At 39.8% G+C, this 26,087-nt stretch overlaps 1 protein-coding gene across 1 annotated transcript in view; it reads right to left on the bottom strand.

The window, feature by feature from the left end:
• Positions 1-2,150: 2,150 nt before the first annotated feature.
• ppap2d (phosphatidic acid phosphatase type 2D) overlaps positions 2,151-26,087 on the bottom strand; it is a 38,026-nt gene continuing 14,089 nt past the window's right edge. Inside the window, exons 2-6 of the mRNA XM_081373646.1 lie at positions 11,097-11,254; positions 8,765-9,048; positions 6,159-6,216; positions 3,664-3,840; positions 2,151-3,556 (exon numbers count right to left, since the gene is read on the bottom strand). Of these exons, the coding sequence (XP_081229772.1) occupies positions 3,455-3,556; positions 3,664-3,840; positions 6,159-6,216; positions 8,765-9,048; positions 11,097-11,254 (779 nt within the window). The 3' untranslated portion in view covers positions 2,151-3,454. The remainder of the gene's footprint in view (positions 3,557-3,663; positions 3,841-6,158; positions 6,217-8,764; positions 9,049-11,096; positions 11,255-26,087) is intronic.

A 26,087-nucleotide genomic window follows, 5' to 3' on the forward strand; every position in this document is an offset into this window, starting at 1 on the left:
TTGATTAATGTTTATGAAGACACTATAAAAATAAAAGTGAATAAATATTAAATGAAATAACATATTTAAATATTTTTTTTAATAATCTGGATATTCTAGACTTAATGCATACTTTAAATACTTTGTGAATGCCAAGTCATGTTGTCTTTCAAATATCAGGGAGTTTTATTTACAGGGAGAATCCGACTCTGCTTATCGCTGTTGATTCCGGGCTGCAGGATTATAGGGCAGAGTGAAGGTCGTTGGACAGTGAAAGTGGTAAGACAAGTTGAGCGAAGTGCATTATGTAAAAGAGCAGGGCCATACATTATGGAACATGTCTACACGTCAGGTATAAAATATGTTCCCTGGTAAGAACATTGTGAAACAAAACAGCCCCAAAACCACAGTTACATTCCTTCCAACTCGAGCGCCCCACACCCAGAGCCCCCAACACCTCCCTGCGCCACACCAGCAGCCAACCACAGAGCCCCGCCCCCTTACTCGCCCCTCATACCGCACCTCCACTCATGCCTTTACTGCTACTCTCTCTCTCTCATTTGCTTTATCTCTCCCTCGCTCGCTCTGATCTTGGCTGCCTTTTATTCTGGAAGTAGGTACACTGGAGAAGTAAAAAGAGAAGGAAAAGCTCTGCCTCTAGCACTTTGCCAGCTTCTATCTGGCCAGGAACCACCATGACCCCCAGAAAGAGTCAATGCGCTCCACTGCACTCGAAAAGAGAGAGAGAGGGAGGGAAATGAGGGGCAGGGAGAGAGAGAGAGAGAGAGCTGGAGAGACTGGATGACTAATGTTAAACTAGTTTCCTTGAAGAACTGCTCTTGTGTGTGTCATGACAGAAATGTTTCAGTACTTTAGCACTCTAACCTCTTGAGTTCAAGGCTTAAACTTTTGCCTGATGAAGCAATAAGGCATGAGAGGTCAGGATGGGGGGGATGTTCAAAGGCCAGTGTTTCTAATTCTGCTTTTGTATCACCCTTGCATTGCTTATGTATTTATTGTCTTTGTATTATTTTGCAGTACTCAAGTGGTCAAAGTTTGATTTGTTAGCATTAGCATTTAGCCACTGCTGGTTGAAGAGCAAGGATTCTCAACTTCTCAACCTGTAATCTTCTAGTAATCCTGAAGACCTTGATTAGCTTGTTCAGGTGTGTTTGATTAGAGTTGGGGCTAAACTCCCCTTACAAAAAATAAGTATACTTCAAATTCCTTTTATTAAGTATACATAAGTAATAAGTATATTTTTAGTATACTTTATGTAGTAAGTATACTAATATCAATGTACTAGAAGTATACTTGTAAATGTACTGTTTCAATACTACTTGGGACTAAATTGGCCCACTTGTTTAACAGTGTAACAGTAGTAAACTTTGAGTTTACACTAGTTTAGAGATCACTCAGAGGCCATTCTTCCGCCGGAACTAGAGTTGCGTATGGCAGTTACCGGAAGCCACGGATTATAGTTTATAAAAATATACATATTTTTCTTACAAAAATGTATCACTTCACTTTAGAAGTAGCCTTTATCAAGATGGATGCTTTTTTTTGGGCTTCAAAAACTGAGGCTCTATTCACTCCCATTATAAAGCTGGGAAGAGCCAGGATATTTTTTAACAACTCTGATTGTGTTTGGCTGAAAGAATATGTCATATACTGTACATCTAGGATGGCTTGAGGATGAGTAAATTATATAGACTTATAGACTTACCATTTTTCCCAAAAAACACATTAAATAACAGTACAACCCACTGAAGAGATGTATGTGTATCCCTCAAAGCCTTGATTTCATTCTCGTTAAAAATTAAAGACTGCGCTGCTGTGAATAAGGTCAATGACAAAGTAGTTTGTCCCAAAGCTTGCCTGCTATGCTGCAACACACTCAAAAGTATGTACTTTTTCTTCACAAAGACAGTACATACTTTTAGGACATTGTATAAGTAGGCGAATTGGGGACTCAGCATAAAATTCAATAAATGAACATTTACTGGCTCTTTGTGCTTGCCATGCAACATAGAAATAGTGATGATGTCAAGTCTCAGGTGTGTTTATCAGCTATTTTACAGCAGCTTTACTCACAGTGGTTGTGTATAAGTGTGTGAGGGAGGATGTGCAGTTGGTTCTGCCACTATATAGGAGGGCAAAATGAGATAAAAAAAGATTGAACATTCATTTTATTGGTTTGGTTTATTAATACAGTGGTTATTTCAGCCTAACAGGCTGTTCACAGAGGAAACCAACAAATGAAATAAAACTAGATAAGTAGAATATAGCTTTCTGACAATCTGTGGCTCAGTCACTAGTCTCTTTAACAATTAGCAACAATAACTCTGCGTACCTGATCAACACAAACGATAAAAACATATATAAACACGTAAAACAAGAACTTACAAAAGTGATGCTAATACTTCAGAAAATCTGGATCGTTTATAAAATGATTTATATACATTCATTCTGAATAATTATAATTTGCGGGACACACAAAGACGCAAACAAATGGCACTGACCGCAGGAAAGAAAGAACACTGATTTAAGAAGACAAAATATAAAATATTATCTATAGTAATTAGACGATTCCATAGTGTAATTCAAGTGCTATGAGTAGTAAAGGGTACACAGGTATAGACCCCCGGTCCGCTGAGCGTTTGGGCACAATTCAAGCCCTCATTATGCGGCGGGGGGTGAGGAGGTTGTCAGCTCAAACCTCCTTTCAGTCTCACTCATGCAGTGGTTAGTACAAACATGGAGTTTAGCCCACCTTAATACAACATAAGCTTAATAGCATTAGCATCAAATCTGTGCTTTTATAAAGAGAGGGTGTCTACAACCCGGGCAACAACATAGTGTCGGCCCAGATCCGGCGCACATCTGGTTCACATACGTTGATTCCACACGGCCCAGATGTGGGCCGGATCTAGGTCGACACCATGTTGTTGTCTGAGAATCGGCACCGCTATGATTGTGCAACAGCGCACCAGAACAGTGGTCTAGCCAGATCCAATAGCAAACATAAGGGGTGTGGTTTGAGGCCCAAGGGTTGCTGTGATTGGTCCATTTTTGTCCAACATTCAACATGTGCCCAAAAAGCTTAACATGTTGAGAGTTACATATGGGTTATTATCTTTAATCACTGTGTGAATCTCTGACCCTGGACTACACGTGACAAATTATAATACAACAATTATTAGCAGCTTCAACTAGAACATATTTCAAAAATATAAAGGATAAACTTTTTTTATATAAAAATATCATTTATCTATGGAGGGTTGATACCATGCGGACGGGTTTGTTGAAGGGTTAGACATGTATACATAACTGTTCTTGTCTCAGTGTGGGCAGGAAATGGTTCTCTGTGAGGATTTGAACATGTTCCAAAGTTCTTTGTCCCATTCCCATTATTCGCTCGATCACTCCCGCTTTCACTATCAATCTCTCTCAGGTGTCTCTATGTGCAGGTCTGTTAGCAAACGGTTTGCTGGCTGGACAGGGGACTTTCCAGAGACAAGCTTGTGGGAGACATGTCTGGACGAGATGTCTTAAACATGGATGAGATATAAAAGGCCTGAAACCACACAAAGAAAACGTCAAACAAAAAGTACCTCACACTTTCAGGTTCATTCTAACGCTTGTCTAGTATGTGTTGCGACTCCCATATTATTGGATTCTTACCACCCAGTAAGCGGTCAGTCCTCCCTGCAGGAAGCCAGTCAGGACGTCAGTGGGGTGATGACGGTAGTCGGAAATGCGACTGAGTCCTGTGTACACTGCTAACATCACCAACATGAACTGCAGCAATGGTCGCAGGAGTCGCGCCCCTCGCCATGACAGCCGCGCCTGCAGGTAGAACTGCGCAAAGACAGGAAGTTTCAAGAATGATTAACATAAAGGGCTGATAAAAGAGTGTACGGACTGATAAATAAAGCTTACAGAGTGTGTGTGTGTCTGTGTGTTTGACTTTGCTAAACTTTTGATGACACATTTCCTGAAAAATCTCACGGAAGTTAGCCAAATCTGATAAACTACCCGCAAAAGCCAAAATAATGCGCTAATTTAGGTTGAAAATGCAAATTGATATATTTTAGGTGAAGTTTTAGTCTGTAGTTATTATATAGCTTCCCAGACAACATAGTGTCGGCCCGGATCCGGGCCACATCTGGCACAGTGGATTCAACGCACACCAGATGTGGGCCGGATCTGGGCCGACACTATGTTGTTGTCTGGGTTAAGACCAAGAGCTTAACGTCAGCATGAAATCAGAATTCACCCCATCTGTTATTGATCTTATATTGTGAAACATTTACAAACTTTTTTTGAATTTTTTATCAAAATGTCATCTATTGTTGAAGCGACAGACTTCTCTCCGTTGATGTGTGCTGGACTTCTTTAATCATTTTGTCTGCATAAACTCTGCATAAAGATCTGCCTCCATCCAATCAACAACAGATGGATCATTGAACCAAGACTCTCCCTACATTTTTTTATTTTTTGATTATCCACTTCACTTGGATGTACGTCACAATACAGAAGAAACTGTCTGTTTCTTTAAATTCTTTAAATCTGTTTCTAGCTTTCAAAAGAAACACTATGTCAATGAGAAACACTAATTTATAGGCCTTCTACTTATTAGTTACAGTACCTAGTTTTTGTATCTCCACCCTAGTAGTGGATGACAATATCCAAAAGGTTCCATTGCTTCCCTTTAATTCACAAATCCTCTCCCGTGGCCTCATGGGATTGTTAAGTGTTCATCGGATATGCACTTCAGAATCTCGCCAAAAGTAGTAGGTCATTTGGGTACTTTTCGCCTATTGTTTTATGAATACCACAAATTTGGACATACTACTTAGGATACATACTATTTTTCAACTACTATGGAAGTTAGGAAGGGTTAGTCTTCACGTCTGTGCTATATTAGACAGTGTCCCAAATTGATCATTTACGAGGCTACATTTCAGTTAGAAGTTAACACTAGCTTTTGGTGGGAAAAAAAAACCCACGTAAACATGTGCTCATCGCACCACCCTGATAAGCAAGCTATAACGAACGCCGGGGAGAAATATTGGGGTCAGCGGGCACAGCAGAAGTATTGGCTGTAGATGAACTTTATGGATATTGATGTCACACAAGGGGCCGCAAAACATTCCAGACTTTAAGGGTCCTTGTGCGCCCCCCATCACAGGTGTTTGGCTTCCTGCAGTAAAGCCTGGAGCAGCTGGCGCTCAGAGCCAGAGCATGTGGCCGCAGGTCAGGCATTCAAGGCAGGGCTAAGCCTGAACAGAGCGGCCATTGGATGGGCCCGAGAGAAAAAAACAGGCAGAGAGGACAAAGAGCCTGGCACGGATTCTCTATAGCTTTTCCCTCGCTCTGTGCTCTTCTGTTCGTGTTTTCTCTCTAATGAGAGTTGAAGAGCTCTCCCACTTTTAGAGCAGCCAGAGGCCCGTGAATTGAATCAGATGAATGGTAGAAAATAGCTTGTTTTTACACAGCGGGACAAATTTTCTTTCCTCCGTTCTAAACGTGATTGGTACACAAAGCAGAATAAATTCTGATAAGGTTTGTGGGGCAGTTGAGTGAAAGCGAAATGTGAATGCTATTGAATGTCAAGCTTTATGATTGCTTGTAAGTGTTTTGTCATTTTTCCCCTTATTGTGCCCCTTCCCCAGGCCATAACAGCGAGTGAGAGAGAGGGGTTTAGCTGAAAGAAGCCTGTCTATCTCTCAGCAGGCCAAAGCTCCCCCCCTCCCGGACCCAACCCACAACTAAACAAGGCCCTCTCTGTCTTCGGCTAGCTTTCACTCGCTCTCCCTCTCTCCACTCATCTATTCATCAGGCCTCTGGAGAACATTCCCCCTTTCACTCAAGCCTTTCTTTTCCGCTCGAAGCAAAATGCCTTTTGGGAGTTTTTTTGCATTCTCAAAGCCTTCTTCTTTCAGTATGAGTGTATTTGTGTGAGTTGAAGTTTTGAGAGAGTTTCTTGTCAGTAAGAATTTTTGGGCATTTTTCCCACATGGCAGGGATGGGAAGTGAAAGCTGACAACAGTAAAGCTCCTCGCCTGCCGGCATCCCACAGCAAGCGCGGGGGTTTGCTGCTACCCTGACGTGTGTTTGAGTTTGCGTGTTTGAGTGTGCATGTGGAAAATATGGCCACACATGGCGATACTCACTGCCAGGTAAAGCATGGTGTACATGGCGAAAGATGCATGGCCCGAGAAGAAGGACTTTCTGTTTAAGAAGAGCAGAGGGAAATATTACCAACTAAATGTCACAATCTTGCAAATCATTAAACCACAGCACTGTTTTATGGGCCGTAACATTGTCTGCATGATGTTATATTAATCACAAGCATACATGTTATTCTAAGTAAATACCTCCATAGTTCCATAAAACATACCATGTGATTAAAAAGCATCTAACATTTGCACTTGAAATACTGTAATTCAACCTTAAATAATCATACACATTCCCCCGGGTTTCACTGACAAGGCTTAGCCTAAGTCTAGTCCTAGACGAAAATGCATGTTTGAGCTGTTTTAATCATATCTTAAAATATGTCACTGCCATAGTTTTGTCTCAAGATGCACACCAGTAATGTTTATTTATATATATATATATATATATATATATATATATATATATATATATATATATATATATATATATATATATATATATATATATATATATATATATATATATAAAAGCTACTTAAATCTCCTAATTGAACTAAGGTGTAATCCTGGCTTAATCTAAGCCCTGTCTGTGAAACCAGCGGGTGGTTGCATAAACCTCTTAGACTAGTCTTACAAGTTAGACACATTTTTTTTTTATGCCACCACCTACTGCGGTCATTATTTTTAAATCAGTCACATAAAAACGTAGATTAGTCTAACTTGACACTGAAAAGTAAGACTGACTGCCCCTGACTAACTGTCTTAAAGGAGACATATCATGCTTTTAAATTGTTCCTTTTAACATATAAATCATACATTTGTAGTCTATATAAAGCGGAACTGCAATGCTTGGGTCTGAATTCCTCATTATTATAGCTCCACAGGCCCCTTTTCTACACCTTTTCTGATGTGCGTCTGAGAGCAACTCGTTTTGGTGCGGTCTCTTTAAATACAATTGAGACACGTCATACCCCGCCAGTTTGAAGAGGTTCAACTCCACCCCGTTCGGCCATTTTTGTAGTTTAATAGCAGAGATGCGATTATAGCGGCACAGAAACTTTTTATTCACACGTTATTAACAAAATGTCAACAACGGAAGACTTGTCCAGCCAGCCTTACATGTTCGAGCCAGAGTCGGAGCCGGAGCGAGATGAAAATGAAGACGACGAACCTGCAGAACAACGTCTTCATATGGATGTATTGCAATGGTGTATTACAGTATTTACACATGAAACTTTGGTCTTCCGACCTTTTACCACCGTGTCGATTTATTTTGATTAATATGTGCGAGGGAGAGAGAGCAAGACAGCGTCTAGTTTGGAGACAGTGAAGTCTTGTTTACACTTTCGCCTGGTTCCGAAGAGAGAGAGTGAGCGCGCGCGCGACCGGGTCTCTCTCTCTGCTCGTTCTTTCAGTTAAACATGCGCCCTGTCACAAGCGCAGCAGTTCATCTACATTAGACGGTGTAATGAAGCGTGTGGGTTACTACATCCAACAACCGAACATTTTAACTTACCCTCTCGTAACTTCTGCATCCTTTAGCTTGGACTACAAAATTGCAGCGAGAAATAAAAATGGCGGATTGCTCGAAGTGTTGGGCTGGAGGTCAATGTCCTTATTTGGCAGTTCCGCTGCAAATACTGTGACGTAATAGTTCACAAGATAACTCATAGATAACAGAAAAATCTGAACAGGTTGAAAAATATGACCAAAACAGAATATAAAGATATCAACGAAGCACCTGAAGAGAATAATTTCAACTTTTCTGTACTTCTAAACACTCCAAATATACAACAAAATGCATTTAAGGGCTAAAAAAGTGGATTTAGCATGATATGTCCCCTTTAACATAATGGCAATGTTTATGCAACCGGCCCGGCCTATAGTTCTGTTTCGAAATCTAGTGCACCTCCTACCTAAGCAGCATATAGCTAGTGCTGTTCCAAACATCTACGATATCTTCTTTTGGCCAAATTCTAAAGAACTATCGCATTTATCCTTCACAGAGTAGACAATCCCACAACACATTGCAACAAGCTCTAACCAAGATGGTGGACAAAGTAAGAGACTTGTCGATCAAATCGACAGTTCTGTGAAAATATTGAAAATCAATAGCTATGTGTGTGAGGAAGATCCCACAGGAAACGACCTCAGAATGCACTGTGACAAGCTTACAAAGAAGTGCACTTAATTGTATTGAATGTGCACTTACAGTGTACTTAAAAAGTAATTACTTTTAAACAGTACTTCCAGGTAATATAATATTTATGCAATAAAAGGCCACTTACAGTAAGTGTATACACTTTCATGACTACTGTACGTTTCTAAACACATTAGGTGCACTTTGTAATACTAAAGGTATGACAAACAATTGTTGAAAATGTCTACATGACAGATGTAGAACATCTGGATTTCATTCATACTACACACAAACATACTGTAACACTTTTTTTAAAGTATGTACTTAAAGTACGTACTCATTCAAAAGAATGTGTACATACTCAGAGAGTATGCGATATTTTAGTAGCCTAGGTTTTGGAACAGAGCTCATCTCATCTCTGTGCCTCCCAAAAAAAAAAAAACCCTTGTAGTCCACATACCTGGCCTCCTCCACTATCTTGGGCTTGTTCCTGCAGACGACATCTGAAATGTAGGCTCCAGGTAAGCAGTTGAGTGAAGCATAGGTCACATTGCAAGCCGACAGAAAGTGGGGACGGAGTCGGCCCACACTCAGCTTTGCCATGTTGGTCAAGGATTGGCCTACACAGCAGCCAAACAGGAAGCTGCCCAGCTCCTTGTACAGACAGGACACGTAGAGGTTGCGCACAAATGCTCGTGAGTGCACACTTCTGAACCGTACCCGATAACACTCTCCGACAGCAATCTGAGACAGACAGGGGACACCGTTGAGGTTACAGCCATGCACCACCGAGTTAAATACTATAAGGCCAATGAAGCATAAGTTCACCGTAAGCCCTAAATAATTCACAGTACCTCACACATATTCACAAAGAGGACCTTGTGTTCAATAGCAAAGTAGATGAAAAGAGTAAATCAATAGCCTTGAGTAACAGGAGAACCGTGGGCTAATACTACTGTGGACAAGTCCCTTAAAGGGATAGTTCACCCTAAAATGAAAATTCTGTCATCAGTTACTCACCCTCATGTGGTTTTAAATCCATACGACTTACTTTCTTCAAGGAAACACAAAAGGACAATTTTAATGTACATGCAATTACAACAAAGATTTCACGCTTTAAAGGACACAAAACCACCATAGACGTACTTATCACATATTATATTTCCAAGTCTGTAAGTCGTTATTCACTGAACAATCTTGACATCCACCCTAGCACCCCTAAGCATGGTCATAAGAGCTCATGAGAGAAGTAGGAAGAGTATACATCATTCTTTTGAGTCAGATCTCTGGTGCTCTTCGCGTGTCGGTCAAAAATGACAGATATTTATTTTTTTATTTCAATAAAATTAATGTTCTATATTTTAGTTCGATAATGTTTTTTATTTAATATGTTGCATTTTTAGGGATTTTATGGTACTGAATTATATTTACGCTGTATTTATAATCCATTTATTCACTTTTTGAGCAGACCTGAAAATTAAATTTCCAACTTAAACTGTCGTAAATCTTGAATGCTTTAGAGCACAGACTTAGGTTTGATGTCTTTTCAAAGATGACACTTGGCAAATAATTAAAAAGTAATAAAAAGTAAACAAAAAAAGTTACAGAATTGTACGTTTTATTGTCATGAAAAACTTAAATCTTAAATCTTTTAATCTTAAAACTGTGAGAAAACCAAAGCCATAAATCTAAACAAGTTGAGTTAAAAATTTGAGCCTGATAAGTTTCCACTAAATGAAATTCGTGACCCATTCATTTCCAATGCGGTAATTTTTGACCACGAGGGGCACAAGTGTGTCAATTTTTTTCAGGACCATTTAACCTGTTCGAATCATGTCCATGATTTTATTTTTATTTTTTTTGTGTTCACATAGCAAGCGCCAAAACCTTTACCAACATCCGTACCATTCCGATGAAGAAAAACAAAAACAAATGTAACATTTTTTGGTCAAAAATGACCGAAGAGCACCAGATTAAATGAATCAGCTGATCAATTATATATATGTCTTGGTTCACAAATTGGACTGGTCAGGTTGTTGAGTTCAGCTCACCAACTTAAGGCCGTGAGCTGTTAAAAAGTTACAAAAGTAAGCAGGCGACAAAGTAAAGAAGGAACACACAGAAGGCTCTTCTCACTTTTCATCTTAATCTCATTTATGATGATATTCACAGTTTTAGCTCTTCTGGTATACCTTTTTGAATGATGGACAAACAACTGTCATCTGATGGTATGGAGAGTTATTTCCTTTTACGCAGACACAAAACGTAATGTGCTAGTTGGCCATTGGCAGTAGTCTTGTTGAAGCGTAGCTTTCTGGCCCAGAGTTTTCTGAAGTCTTCTGAAGGAACGAGTCGTATTGACCACTTTTAGCATACTTTCATGTTGATTTTGCATCCATTTTGATGCTTAAAAGCCTCTGTCTGTCATTCCATGGAAAAGACAGACTGGTACAACTATTGAAAATCTTTTGTGCTTCTGTGAAGAAAATACATCCGACAGGAGGTTCAAGTCAAGTCACCTTTATTTATTTAGAGCTTTATACAATACAGGTTTTTTCAAAGCAGCTTCACAGTAATAAACGGGAAACTAGAATCAAAGATGCAAACTTTATCAAATGTGACCCAAATTCAAATTCGGTTGTAAAGCAACTCTAGACAATCGTCATTATTCGGCTCGAGTCAGTTCAGTGTTGATTCAGGGTGAGTAAAAAAGACAGAATTTACACCGTTGGGACAACTATTCCTTTAAGGCCTTTTTAGCAAGTGATATTTCAGTATGTGTGTGTTCTCACCGTAAGTCCCGTGATTATGATGCCCCCGGCTATAAGCATGCTATCAGGAATGGCCTCATCTTTAATGTAGGGGTAGGTGATGCTGGGGTCCCCGCAGAAGAAGCCCCTCATGTACGGAGTCACCGCTTTGAGCTCACAGGCGAAGAACGGAATGGAGGCTGTCAGGAGAGAGACAGACGGGTTAATGTTTCTGTCGAAACTACCTGGAGGAACGTTCTCGCGAGCGTTTCTCTGGCACCACGAGATCAGACACAGATACATCTTTAATGCTCTATTATGTGCAATTAGAATCAGGAGTGAGGCTGAGACATTGAGACTGTCGCTGTCTTCCTGATGGGAATGGAGATCCAGCCCAAGGAGCTGACATTCCATGCATAGCTCTGGCAGAAAGAGTGCGGGAGGGGGGTGGGAGCTGAAAGGGAATGACAGCACGGATAGATGAGGCATGTGGAGAAGAAAAGACCCTGAAGAATACGGGATTGAGGTCAGAGACTATGAGAGGGAAGATGGAAAGTTTCTTGTGAGCCTGCTGGGAATGCGGGAATATGGTTCACTTGGGAGGGCGTAGGGGATTTTCTCTTTCAGGAAAACAAACAAATTCATCGCACACCTGGATGGTTGCAGGCAGGTGTGTTTGACAGACAACTTACTGTAAGAAATAACGAAATAACTGAATAAGTTCTGCATACTACTGTAGCTTGTAGAATTCCTTACAGAATCCTTTAAGAATTCCTTATGGGATTGTGTGGACTTGCTCTATCCCCTTGTTAAACAATTACAAATTTAAAGATTAAACAGTAGGTGGTAACAGAAAAGTTTTCCAGATAAGTGAACCAGGATGTTGCTTTAAATGGACGTGTGACCTCTCAAGGAATGAATCAGTAAGCAAATTCAAAGTAACAATCAGTTGTGGCTTGGCAGGAAGTGCATGGGCTCCAACACATTGTGTAGTTTAATATTTAAACTACACAATGTGTTTTAATATCTCACTCAAACTGATACATTTTAGAAGTTAGAGCGGGAATCAAGTCTTCATCGGCAATGCACCTGTTTCGGAGAAGGGCAATTTAAGACGAAAAGGTGTTCTTTGGTTGTCAAGTGCGATAAGTAATGTGCTCACTCACAGAATCAGAGACTGTTGCTTTTTACCAAATGCATTCCCCATTATGTATTATGATACAGCTTGGTTTGTGGGTCCACTGGGTCAGATTGCTTTCTCACCACAAGGGAACCACTTCAAAGTTTGCAACCTCGTTCAGTCAATCTCAAACTATTTTGTGCAGATCTGTGTTCATACATGCCTAAACAAACCAAACTAAAGGAGAAAACATGCCAGTTTCCACTCCAAACAAGCCAGGTGTGAAAACTCTTAATGAAAGGTATCCTGGAAATCAATAAGGAGTACACAGTACTGACATGTGTATATATATATAGGTCTGTTCCAGGATCTGAGTATGAATATAGAAGTGATGAGTGATTCAGCTGTTGTGTTCTTGGTTTATGCTCTTTCTCTTTCTCTCTCTCTCTCATTTCCCCCAGGCCCGCATGGTCCCATGCCCTTGATCCACACAGAGCATGAGACTAATCATTAACCCTCCACTCTCTCCCCCAACTGGAACGAACCCAGCCAGTATCACAGACCCTGCCAGGGTATATTTAAGCATACGTGACCGCTCGGCTTCCAGGGCACATGCACATGCTCGCACACTGCAGGGGGACCAAAACAGATCCAGAGATGGAAAGAAAGTGCAAAGTAGGTCACCGATGGCTGAAACGTACCAGCAAGTTCACTGATCACGATTGTTCTTCAAGAATATTGTGTTAACAATGTTAACTAAGAGCCCATTGATTTTAACAAATGCAAGGCTTTAGCAAAATTGACGCTCCTTCATATGACCAACAAGTCATTTTGCTGTTGACTAGTGAGAATTCCGGACAGATCTAGTCACTTTCATGAATCAAATTTGCTGCATTCCTGCTTAATTTCAAAATGCTCTTTTAACATTAGTATCAAAACTGCTTCAACTGCTTATTCATTTAATATTTTTACTTTTGTCTGCCAAAAGAGAGAGACCTTCATGACCTTGCAGACCCTTGTGACTATGTGTCAATTTCAACAAGACTAATAATTTAAACTTTTCATGACAAGGTGAGGTTAGTTCAGGTTGTGAAATGTGATGTGACTCCCCAAAAACTAATGACATTTATGAATTAGTTACAGCAATACTTTTTAGCTATATGTAAGCTGTAGATATAACATTTTAGATGTGTACATTCACATTAATTTGAGGTGTAAGCAAAATATGATATTAATTTCCACAATTTTGGACCACATGATAGTTAGCCTAAAGTTACCATATGACATAATGAGCCATTCATTTCAAACGTTTCTTAAATAATATAAAAGTTTTTCAAATCCATGAATTAATTGCATATTTCGAAACCAACATGAATGGCAGATGATTTTTAAAAGATTTGTACGACCAACACCACCAATCTCATTTCCGTAACTTATGTACTGTATCATTACAGCAACAAGTATTAATTTAATGTTAATTTAATAAATGGGAAAAAAAATTTTAAATGTGTGTAAATAATCTATATTTTATGTTCTTTCAGGTTTGCCACATCATTCTGAAAATATGTAAGGTTTCCAATAATAGATTTAGGTTGTAAATTGCAGTAATGAGAGAAATAAAATAAAAATGTGAATTAAAAAATGTGTATTATTTCATAGCTTCAAGTAACTGTGCATGACTGCTAATTTGAAAATGGTTACACTTTATTTTAAGGTGTCCTTGTTACAGTGTATTTATACATTTCAGAGTAAGATTATTTAACTTACTATAGGTTTAGGGTTATGGTTTGGTTTAGGGTAAGTTGGATGTAATTATGCATAATTTATAGTTATTAATATAGTAACTACATGTAACAAGTGTAACAAGGACACTGTAAAATAAAGTGTTACCATGAAAATGTAATGGTATTAATGATTTCAGGCTGTTTTTTTTTAAGGACTGATTTTGGAAAATATGTTAAAAAATTTATTAAATTGTCAGTAAATGTTTTTAAATGAATGTTCACAAACTCTTAGCATCTTGCTATTAATGCCTAAAAAAATTAATTTGTTGATGCAAGCCTTTTACAGACCCGTATATCAGGATGAATGCTTATGAACACTCCCCTTGAAGACACTGATAAGCACAATCAGAATTTAGGACTAAATTTGGACTGAGTCTCGCTGACAGCTGCTTTTCTCACAATAAGTAGAAGCCAAACAAAGATAAGGGAAGACGCAACAACCTGCACTGCTGAATATATAGAGGTGAAGAAGACATACTGCTGAAGAGATAGCACCGAGTTCCACGTCAGCACACCCCGATCTGACCCTGATCTCGCTTTCGTTCGATCTCACCGTAGCGCATGCTTGACATTTCATCCATGCTTTGGACAGGCCTGTACACTGTTACCCTGCAGGGCCCACTTTAGGCTGGCCGCATGTGTTTGTGTGTAACTGAGATCCCTATCATTAGCCCTGGTCACCATGCAGGATACAGATATGAAGGGCTGGCGATCAAGCTCGGATCCAACTGGCTATTAAATAGGGGTCTACTACAGTCCTTACATAATCTATAAGGCAAAATGTTTTACAAGACTTGACTCCTTCAGAGCATTTTCCCTCTCAGATTTATTCATTAAATGGTTATTGGTTACATGCCACTCTTGAGGTACATCATTTCAATAATCCAGAAATTGGGTTTATTTGCATTTATTTTGTGATTTTACTTGTTTAACTTGACATATACTGTACGGCACTGAACTGAACATCCATCCCCCACCACATAATCTTCTAGCAGGCGAGGAGGCGATGAGAGGGTCGAGCTGAGCTTCAAGCTGGTGCAATCCTGTGAAACTGCTGTGAATGCGCGATAGAGCAATGGACTGCGCGTCTGGGGGCAACTGAGCCACGCTAGTAAGCATTATATCGCTTACGCCAGAATCTGCCATGGACTGGGCTGACAATATGGAAACATTTTTGTATCTCATTAAAATACATTTTTCTTGAATCCAAATTTGATTTTGCGATACACTCCACAGGTCCCGGGTGCTCCCTATGGTCAGTTCATCCTTAGGGAAACTTGGCCAACAACTGTGTGCGCTTGGAAAAAATCTCTCAAGACTCTTTGAGGGCTGAGGGACGCCAACTGTAATTCTGGACCTCTTCTCGCTTTCCTGGCTTGCCTGTGCCGAGGAACGAGGAGAGGTTAGCGATAATCTTCCAGTTGTGCTAATCCTCTTATCGGTGTGCGCTCACACTTGGGGCGGTTTGGGAAATCGGTGGAGAAATGGCACCTTGAACTCAGCCTCCAACACTTCCGTTGAGCACACTTAACACACAGTGACCTCACAGGCCGCGCTTACGGTGGTCCATTAGCTCACACACTGAAAGGAAGCTCCTTATCACCAAGACAGCATATTGGCCAGCGGCTAGCTGCTGTCAGCTGAGCTAATGATTAGCTAGATCACTCATGCTAGACTGGGTAACACGTACGCACCTCATGCACAAAGGTCAAGGATTGAGAATCAGTCCAACAACGCCTGTCCTTGAAAGAACCTTTACAAAACATTGACACACTTTTGGTTTCAGTTAATGCTTTCCAGTTCTTTAGTTTTATTTATAACCAGTCAGAAAGATGGAAGTGAAGCTGTAGTTGAGGTATAATCTTAAAGTGCCCCCTCTATGCTATTTTAAAGGTTCCTAATTTAGTTTTGGAGGTCACCTACAATAGGTTTTTGCATCCAAGTTAAATAAAAAACAATTTTTTTCATAAAACACATTGCAGCATCACCTCTTTTCTCACAGTATCTGAAACGGTTCAATAAAGGATTCAGTCTCTCTAAACCCCTCCTTTCCGAGAGCCTATTCTGCTCTGATTGGTCAGATGGTCCACTCTTGGTTTTCTCTGCTCTGAATGGTCAGATGACCCAGTCTGTTGCGATTGGTCTACCGCTTACAGTGCATGTCGGAAGCGAAATGCCCATTACCATATCTGAATTTCAACTTTGGAGGCTTCCTCAGCACTTGTTGTTGGTTTTACCACATCAATTCGAGCCCGAGTCCTCATTATTTGGGAGTGCATGCTTTTGCAGTGCAGAAAACAATGACTTGTTTCAGACAGTTCAGAATATATTCTTTCTTTTCAGAGCACTAGATTTATTTATTGAGCACTTTGATCTTTGAAACTTTGCAGACCCTTTGCATTCACAAACAGCTATATTACACACAACATACGTAATATCTGAAAAAGGCACTTAAATAAATGTACTTTATAAAACACTTACTGATCATGTCATGTGGTGTAACCATCAGATTTCCATCATACCTTGAATACATGCGAGTATACACATTTTAATAATTATTTTTATTAATTTATAATTATTTGTTATAAATAATTATTTTACAGATATACTTTTCAAGGTGAAGAGTGTTTTTTTCCAAATGTCATGAACTATTAATTCATTAATATCATTATGTTTTGGGGTGTTGCACCACATGCCATTTTACAAGCTGAACTAACCTTGCCTTGTCATGAAAAGGTCAAATTATCTGACATTTGACGAGACAGAATAACCTTGACACAGTCACAGAGTCTGCTCTAACATCCTTATTTTGGTTGCACCACATGACCTTGATTTGAAAGATTAAAAGTTTTTCAAATTAAAAAAAGTGAAGCAAGAAATAATAATAAAAGATTGTACTAAATACAGGGTTTGCAAAAGATCCTTAGAGTTGAATTTAGCTTTAAGCAATTCAAGGTCCAGGATACTTGGACAAACAGCTGATTTTGTTAAACAGTGTTTAAAAGTGCTTGAAATTAGAAAAGGAAGGTGTATGCAGTTTGCATGCAGGAGAAGCAGTTATATATTTCGGAAAAAAATGTGATATTCCCTGCATGCAGTGCACAAACCCCACTGAAATGGAAGGGGCTGTCTGATATGAAAAGCGACCAGCCACAGCTTGCACTTTTGTGTTGGAGTATCAAGGTGCGTTCACATCAACCAAAAAATTGTTCATTGTCTATTGTCAATAGTTTAGTTATATATAAAGCAGAACTCATGGCGAAGATTTCTGTTGAAACTAACTAGATTTCGCAAAACAATGATCAATGTGACTGCACCTTCAAAATTACAGTAACATGTAATTAGGGCTGTGACGGTGGCAGTTTTTTATCACCGCGGTAGTAATGGACCCAAATACCGGCGGTGTTGCGGTGGTTGGGGGGGGGGGGGGGGGTGTTTTGAGAGAAAAAAAAAAGAAACAACACTCTAAAGCCTGAAAAGCATTGAAATAAATATCAGTAAATACTGGTAACTTACATAATATAATAAAGTTGAATCTATTAAAAAAAAAAAAAAACTTTCCACACAAAGGCGCGTGATAAAGCCTACCGCTCTGCGCTTTGAGAGGGATGTGGACACGAGCAGGAAAGAGACCATCGATCTCGTTTCTGATATCCACATGTTTTCTACTTGTAAAAGGTATGAAGAGCGAATTTTATCTTCCACAAGGGCAAGGCATTTAAGCTGTTTGCGCGCTGCCAGAGAAAGCAAAACTAAAATCACCCGCGCGTGTGAAACGCGCTTTACAAAATGAACTTGACGCGCCTTACCAATTATCATATGTCTAACAAGCACAAACTGTGTTAAAAATAATTTGACTTACAAGTAAAAATGTTGGCTATCTGTCCTACAGCGTTTTTCTACTTTAACACAGTAAAGAATACGAAAATAATCGACCTAAAAGCGAACAAAGGAAGAAACGTTTAACGCGTCTTTGGGTGAGACGCGAGTGAAGATATGGGAAAAGAAAAAAGAGATTCCATGCAGGGATGAGTCACGATTTTTGAATATTCGATTAGTTGATTTAATTATAGAATATCTAATGTTCTAATGTCTGTTGTGCGATCATTCTCTAAAATAAAATCTCCATGTTCTGGTGCTGATGCAGTGGTGACGCGTTCATGTAACCGGAGGGTGACGCAGTGCTGCAAATAACGCACATAACAGCTGTCACAAAGAACCGGCAAATGTAATGATTATGAACGTGTCAAATATAGCAAGGAGACATTTGAATTGTTTATTAATAAAGTGTTTTGTGTGCGTGTGTGTGTGTCAGTGTCGAGCTGCAAAGATGAAGTTGACGATGAGAAATGCACACTTCATACGGAAAACATAATGCTAGTCGGTTTATTTTCGTTTTGAATTGTTTTGTTTAAAAGTAGATAATTCAAGCTTTCTATAAGGAATAACTAATGGAATATTTTTAAATTCGCTAATAATCGGGTGACCAGATCGCAAACCAGAATTCAAAGCCGACAAAGCTTAAGTTTATGGGCTCACGTAGGCTACAACTCTCTCATTCGTCATGAATTCAAACTTTTCCATGGCTGCGATATAACATTTAATTGCTAAACCTATTATTTCTTTTGTAAACAAAGCTTTGTGTGTCATAATATTAATGTAAAACAGCATTCATATACAAACATTTTTTTTAGACAAAACACCGCCGGTACTACTCAGCCACCGCGGTGGCGCTTTACAACCGCGGTGGTGCGGTTGTCAAGTTTACCGGCACAGCCCTACATGTAATTGCATTTGCAATTGCATTATTGCATTTTAGGCTAATTTACTGTATAGTTATGTAACCACATTCATGAGCAGTTAGTTTATGAAACAAGACAAAATGCAAAATTAATAACTGAGTCTGTTTTTAATTATTCAGCAACTAAGAAGCAATAGCAATGTGCTATACGTAATGCAACCAGTGGGAAATTAATAAAGGTCTCTAAAGGAAGAAGAATTCACCACACAGTAGGCTACTTTTTGAAAAGGAGGCAATTCAGCGTACATAGAAGGCTATTATATAAGGGGCGTAGGGTTAATCTCACGTGTCCACCTATAAGCTGTATTTATTAAATATGTAAAATAGGAGTTAATATATAAGTATAAAAAGTCCTTGGATTATCATGAAATGGTGAACCCTGTAATAACAAGGATTTCTTTTCAAGAATTTAATTATTTTAATGAGTCATTTTTTCTTCATTATGATATCAGGACAGTTTTATCAATCAACCTGACAATTTGTGACAAAATGTGTGCATTTTTTAATAAAGCGTCACTTCATCGACCAAGATATAATCTCACAATTTGTAGTTTTTCAGAATGATTTGTTTGGTGCCACTTTATGTTAGGTGTCTTTAACTTCTATGTACTTATGCAAAATGTTGATGTTGTATTGCAAACACTTGTGCATTGAGGTGGGATACGGGTAAGGTTAGAGACAGGTTTGGTGGTATGGGAAGGTTTAAGGCTGGGTTAAGGTGTAAAGGAAGGGTCAACAGTGTATGGATGTGATCACAGAAATTAATTACAGCTGTAATTACATGCAGGTGTTTTTAAATACAAATATGCACACATATACGTGCATTGAATCAAAAAATTTAATTTGAGTAGTTAAAGAGACTTTGATTTTGTAACACACGTATCAGGTGTCTGCTGTCATTGAAGGGGTGGTATAATGCCCTTTTCACAAGATGTAAAATAAGTCTTTGATGTCTCCAGAGTGTGCAAAAAAACTCACAGATATTTTTATATAGCATGTTAAAACTGTCACTTTTTGAAGGTGAGCAAAAACACTCTGTTTTTGTGTGTCCCTTTAAATGCAAATGAGATGCTGCTCTCAGCACAGGGGGCGGAGCTTCAAAAGCGTATCCTTTTACCTCACACAGCCATGCACTGAAAATGTCAATGTTTATGTTCAAACCGGAGTCAGACAATAATGGAGAGACTCAAGAAGAAGTGACAACATGTAGAATGCAACAGGACATTTCTGAATGGTTAGTTGATGAATTTAGGAAGCTTATGTGTAGTTATCTTCGAGTCAGTGATTATCATATTCTGTCTTGATAATCTATAAATCGTGTTCCAGGGGCGGGGTTTATGTAAATTTTAGCGTTGGTGATGTCACTAACCCGGGAGGAATGTTATGTAGTCCCTACCAGCCGTTTGTTGTATTCCTTAAAAAACAATTTCTTTAAAAGCAACTTTGAGCTTCGTAACTTTGCAGATGTTGTTTATATTCAAACAGCAACATTACACACCAACTAAAGTTAAAAAAGTGAAATCATATTCAACCATCCCTTTAAAGCTTACTGTATCAGTGACACATTCATCGAATTCATTTATGGAACAAGGCCAGAGGGGCTGGTGTGTGTAAAAAATCTATGCCTTCCTGGGATATTGTACAAAACGCAGCAAAACACTTCCATTAACGCTGAGGGACGATGTCAGGATCAGTGACCCACCCTAGCAGGCTCGCTTATCTAGAGGACATCGCTAATGGATCCACACGGTAATGCAATATCCCGTATCCACCAGTCTGTTCACTCTGCGTTTATTACCTAGAGCCAGTCGATGCTATTGATTGAGGGACATACTACATGCTGTTCCATTAACGCTCCATCGTGCCAATGGAGTTCGCAGATCAACACAAGTCCATTAGCAGATCACATCTAAAAAGCCATGGCCCAGGATCCCTGGCATCCCGGACAAACAAAGCCGTGATTCAGTCCTTACCGAGAAACATGCCGCAACCCGGCTTCACCCAAGCCCAGAGCAAACACGCCACACACTAGACAAGCGGCGTACATGAGTCCAAATGAGTACTGTGAGGTCAGTTCAACCACAGCTACACTCTCTCACAGAGCTTCACAACAAACCTCCAAACCACCAGCTGGCCGCACGCAATCTGTCAAGCAGCTGCGAGAAGTATGTCACCTGGCTGGAGGAGACAATACGGAGAAGATGGATGAAGAGTGTGAGAAAGCAGGCCAGAGAAGATAGGAGATAAACAGCGCGCACGAGTGCTAGGAGTTACACAATGTGCTCTCGGCCAGTGCAAGAGCGAGGGAACATTAGATGAGAAGCAATCCGCGCCTTGCTCGGAAAGAAAAGGTCTGCTTCTAATTTACACTTCTGAGAACCACAGCCCAGAATGAGCTCACCGCGAATGAATAACAATGAAATAAGAGGGAACAAGAGACGAAGGAACAGCACAAAGCAGAGAGGACTTGGACAGAAGTGTGCAAAAGCAGAGGGTGCATATTTCGTTTTTCCTGTGTGGATCATTTGTGTTGGTAATTGATAGTAAACAAGAAAATGCTAAGCAACACAATGCTATGTGGTTGCTACAAGGATCTATATGGCCACTGGTATGCTCTGGGTGCTACGTTTCTTTTACTAAAATGTTTGCTTCCTGGCCGTCAAAAGGGTCCAATTCAACCCAAGTCTGGTCACTAGATATGACTCAGATCCCTCCTCATGATCCCTATGATTTCTGAAGGATCATGTGACACTTAGGACTGGAGTATTGATGCTGAAAATTCAGCTTTGAATTATATATTAAAAAATATATATTAAAATAGAAAATAGTTCATTTAAATTTTAATGATGTTTCACAACATCACTGTTTTACTGTATATTCGATCAAATAAATGCAGGCTTGGTGAACAAGAGACACTTTAAAAAAAAAAGAAAAATTGCCAACCCTAAACTTTTGTGGAGTTTATACTCTGTTGAACTTTGTTAGTAAATGAAATAGCCTAAGTGAAAAGTTATGAGAAAGTTTACTTTTATAATTTACTTGAATTTACTATGAAAGCCTACAAGGCTGAGAGTGTCCATAGTCGAAGAAACAACACTGCCCAAGCAAACAACACTACCAATCAACTAAACAGTCTAAAAAGCCCTCAGCGATTGAGGAAAAGGAGAAGAGAATGAGGAGAATAGTGAGTGTGTGAGATGAGAGAGAGAGAGCGAGAGTTTGCCAGACGGAGGCGATTAGCGGCAGTTCTGGAATGTAAGGTCAGTGAACAAGGCTCAGCTGAGACCTACTTTGTAAACAGGACCCCTCCTCTCTATAACAATTCACACACATATACACAAACACCTCATTAATATAATAAATACAAAACTCCACACAAACATCTCATCACCTCCAGCCCCTACCCTAACATCCATAGAACGCATCAAACGATATTAAAAATAAGAATAAAATACCCAACTGGCGAACTTCACCATCAAATTTGCTTCAACATTGGGGGTCGGCTTACGAAACACAGCAGAAACCACTGGTTCCGCACGGACGCACAGATACACAAACATCTCTTAAAACCTCAGCAACCACAGTGTCAATATACAACCACACGGACGTGAACTCCACAGACTACACCGACTGCGGCGCACACGTACACATACACGCACACAACCCCAGTCAACCTTGATCTACACAAATAATGAGCAGTGGAAACCCAAGCAGCTTGACAGTCTCTTCTCTGCGTGAAACAACAAATCTACAAGCACAAATATGGCTGAAGTCTACGCTGAGGGAGGCGGCATTGAAAAAAGCCTGGAAATTTTTTGTGGGAACAAGAAGCAAAAACATGTTCGCTTTATCACAGGAAGTGAGTGAGAGGTGGGATGTAATTACCCGTCTAATCTTGTTTAATCTCTGTCTTTGTCTACCCTTTGTCTTCCCGTCAGACAAAAAAGAGCCTTTGTGGAAAAAATATGGTCAGGTGTGCATGAGTTAGAGTCTGACAAACACACACACATAGATGAGACAGAGATTGTATACCCTCTGGCACTGCGGCTGTGTTTTGGATCACAGGACCATCATCCACTAAACTTCTAATTGAAGCTATTGTCTGGGAGAGCGCCTGTTTGTGTAGAGGCAGAGCTGATCTCTGTGAAGACAGAGATAGCTCAAGGGGTGACATTACTCTTCTTCTTGTTGGTTGGTGTTCTGTTGTGTCTACCCCGATCAGCTCACACTAAAGACAAATCACACCAAGAACAAAGACGCACCCCTGGAGAAGACAGGAACAACACACAGACACGAGCACAAACAAATACCAAAGCTACAGCACTCTTCAAAATAAAGCTTACCAACAGGGTCTGAAAAACCTTTATAAGTTCTTATGATGCCACATAACCTTAAGTTCCTATGTCACATCACTTTTTTTAAGTTATCATGATGCCACATACCATTTTTTAGTTCCTATGATGTCACATAAAAAAATGTAAGTTCCTATGATGTCACTGAACCTTTTTATGTTCCTATGAAGTCATTGAACCTTTTTAAGTTACCATGATGTCACATAATCCGTTTAAGGTTCTTATGATGGCACTAAACCTTTTCTGGGCCATATCTTGCACCCAGCGCAATTGACTTTGTACAACGACGCATGTATAATTCCTATTTTGCACCCGACGCACGGCAGACTTTTCCCTCGACAGACGCACGTCGGTAAATTAGGGAATGAACTTGCGCTCCCTGGGCGGTTCAGCGAAAAGAGGAGGCGGGTTCCGGCGCAAACGTTCCCTGGTGCTATTTTGCAGTTCCAGAAAACAATTCCGCCACAGACAAGGAAAAACCTAGTCTAAAGTCACAGGCGCGTTCAGATGCTATTTTAAGGGCGCATGTTTGGCCATAATGTAGTGTGTGCACAACGCGCATAGGCCTACACATTGCTTCTCTCATCTACACACAGACGCAGCAGTTCCCATTTTTGCAAACCATACATAACAAGGAAAAATATTCCACACGAGGGAAATCATTGTGGTGTCCATGAAGATGTGAAAAATAGGCATAAATCTAGCTTACACATTTACCAAAGTTTTTATACGCCCTTTTTAACCGAAGCTAATTTAGGTGGGTTACTCCATCCCCATACAATGTCACTTCTCTGTCTTTTACGGCCCTGACGAGAACGTCGGTCTCCTCGGCTGTGAACCGCTCCCGGCGTGCGCCTGGCAAATCTGCCGTTATAATAGCAATTCGCCATGGAACAAGCGCATCTGCTCTTAAAGGGAATGTGAGATGACGCTCTGATTGGTTTATTTTACATTACGCCCAAACCACACCTATGAATAATGAAGCTACTTCAGGCCAACCCATTTTAGATTTGCAGTTTCGCGTTTGATACTTGCGTTTCAGATCGTTAAAATAGGGCCCTTTATGTTTGTCATTTATGTAATTTTTCCACATTTTATGTTATGATTTTAAAATGTTTTCAAAATGTTCAAAATGTTATGATGTCACGGAACCCTGTTAAAGGAGAACTCCGGTCAATTTTAACATTGAGCTCATTTTTTTGTACATTTGGAGTGCTGTCAATACAGAGAACAACGACAAAAATCGTTGTAATTTTGTAATCGATTGCCGAGTTCACGCGCGTGATCATAGGTAACTAAACCTATGCGCGTGAACTCGGCAATCGACTACTTTGGACTTTGGACCGAAAACAGGATGTAAACAGGTATTTGCGCTGGCTGAATAAACATCATTTTTATTCATATCTTTCACATCTACTGCAGTCAGATTCACTCGTGTTCACTCAGAAGGAATCACTCACATGACCTGTGCACTTGTAATGACACATCAAGGATGTTAAGAGGCTAAAAGCAGGTTTAAAACTTGCCCCATTGAAGTCAACAGGGTGCAAATTTTAAAAATAGAATAACTCGGTGTAGGCAACACCGATTTTTGTCGTTGTTCTCTGTATTGACAGCACTCCAAATGTACAAAAAAAATGAGCTCAATATTAAAATTGACCGGAGTTCTCCTTTAAGTTCCTATAAAGTCACTAAACCTTTTCAAGTTCCTATGATGTCATTAAATGCTTTTAATTTCCTATGATGTCACTAAACCCTGTTAAGTTCCTATGATGTCACTGAACCCTGTTAAGTTCCAAATCCCTTTCACACCGGGTAGTTCCAGGAACTAGTCACCAGGGCGGTTCCCCGAGAACAAAATTTTACCCTAAGGCCATTTTTCTGGTTGCAATCGCATCACCAGTAGGAATTCTGAAGTCACGTAAGCTGCTCTTGTTCTAGTGACTTTTATTTTGATGCCACAGCAGACTATTATTTCATGAGTTCACACTTACATGTAATTAGATAGAGTAAAGCTTTATGTGTATTTGGTGTGCTTTCCGTAGGGAGGGCTCCGAGCTCGGAATTTGGCCCGGACCCAGAGTACTCACCCCGTGGTAGGAATAGTTAGCACTAGAAGTGTGGAGAAGGGGTGGTGAAGGGATGCTGATAAACTCTCAACGAACAGAGGCAAGTCTACTGTATATATATACCTCTTATTTTTGATTAACTGAAGGCTCTCCACTCATGTTAGTATTAATTATCTGAACGTGCTCCTCCCGAACTTTGTTAATAAAACAAGGCACTGAGAACGCCAGAGCCTGAGCACAAAGCGCTCCCAATCTCCGTCTCCATTAGTTTACGATCTGTCTAACAGTCCTGTCTAAAACGTTATTAGCGTTTGCAATGTGGTTGATATCAAATGTCGCTAGCTAAGCAGAAATACATAATCAAGTTTCGCTTGGTCCCCTCAAAGTCACGTTGGATTTTCTACTAAACGTAAAGGTTGAGAAGTCCATCTATCATTGTTTTCCATGTTCGTAAAGTTAGTTTGTGGAGTAAATATATAGGCTATAAACTGTGTGTAAAAATGGCGGGTGCTGGTGTTTCGCATGTGTTCGGCCAATCAGCGTACACTAACGTCACAGGTAGTTCCTATTGTGCTGGGTAAAAACCCTACTCTGAAGTAGGAGCTAATTTAATTCTCACAAAAGGTGTTCCTTGAACTAAAATCTTTCCCAGTTCTTGGGGTGTGTAGGCTCGCAGTCGATCAGCATCCGACCAGCGCGGAAGGTCTCTACGTGTTACTGTCTTTTCTCGAGGCAAAGTATTTTTTGATTAAATGCAATACATTTTCCCATATGTATTTTCTCATTATTTCATCTGACTCCATAAATGAAAAGGTTTTAATGACATCTGTGCATCATTAAATGTGAACGAATGTTTGACTATTCTTTTTAACTCTTTAATAATGTCAAAGTCAGTTAGAATAATCAA

This window comes from Scardinius erythrophthalmus (assembly GCF_964197995.2).
Source record: "Scardinius erythrophthalmus genome assembly, chromosome: 1".
In the NCBI taxonomy this organism is placed as follows: domain Eukaryota; kingdom Metazoa; phylum Chordata; class Actinopteri; order Cypriniformes; family Leuciscidae; genus Scardinius; species Scardinius erythrophthalmus.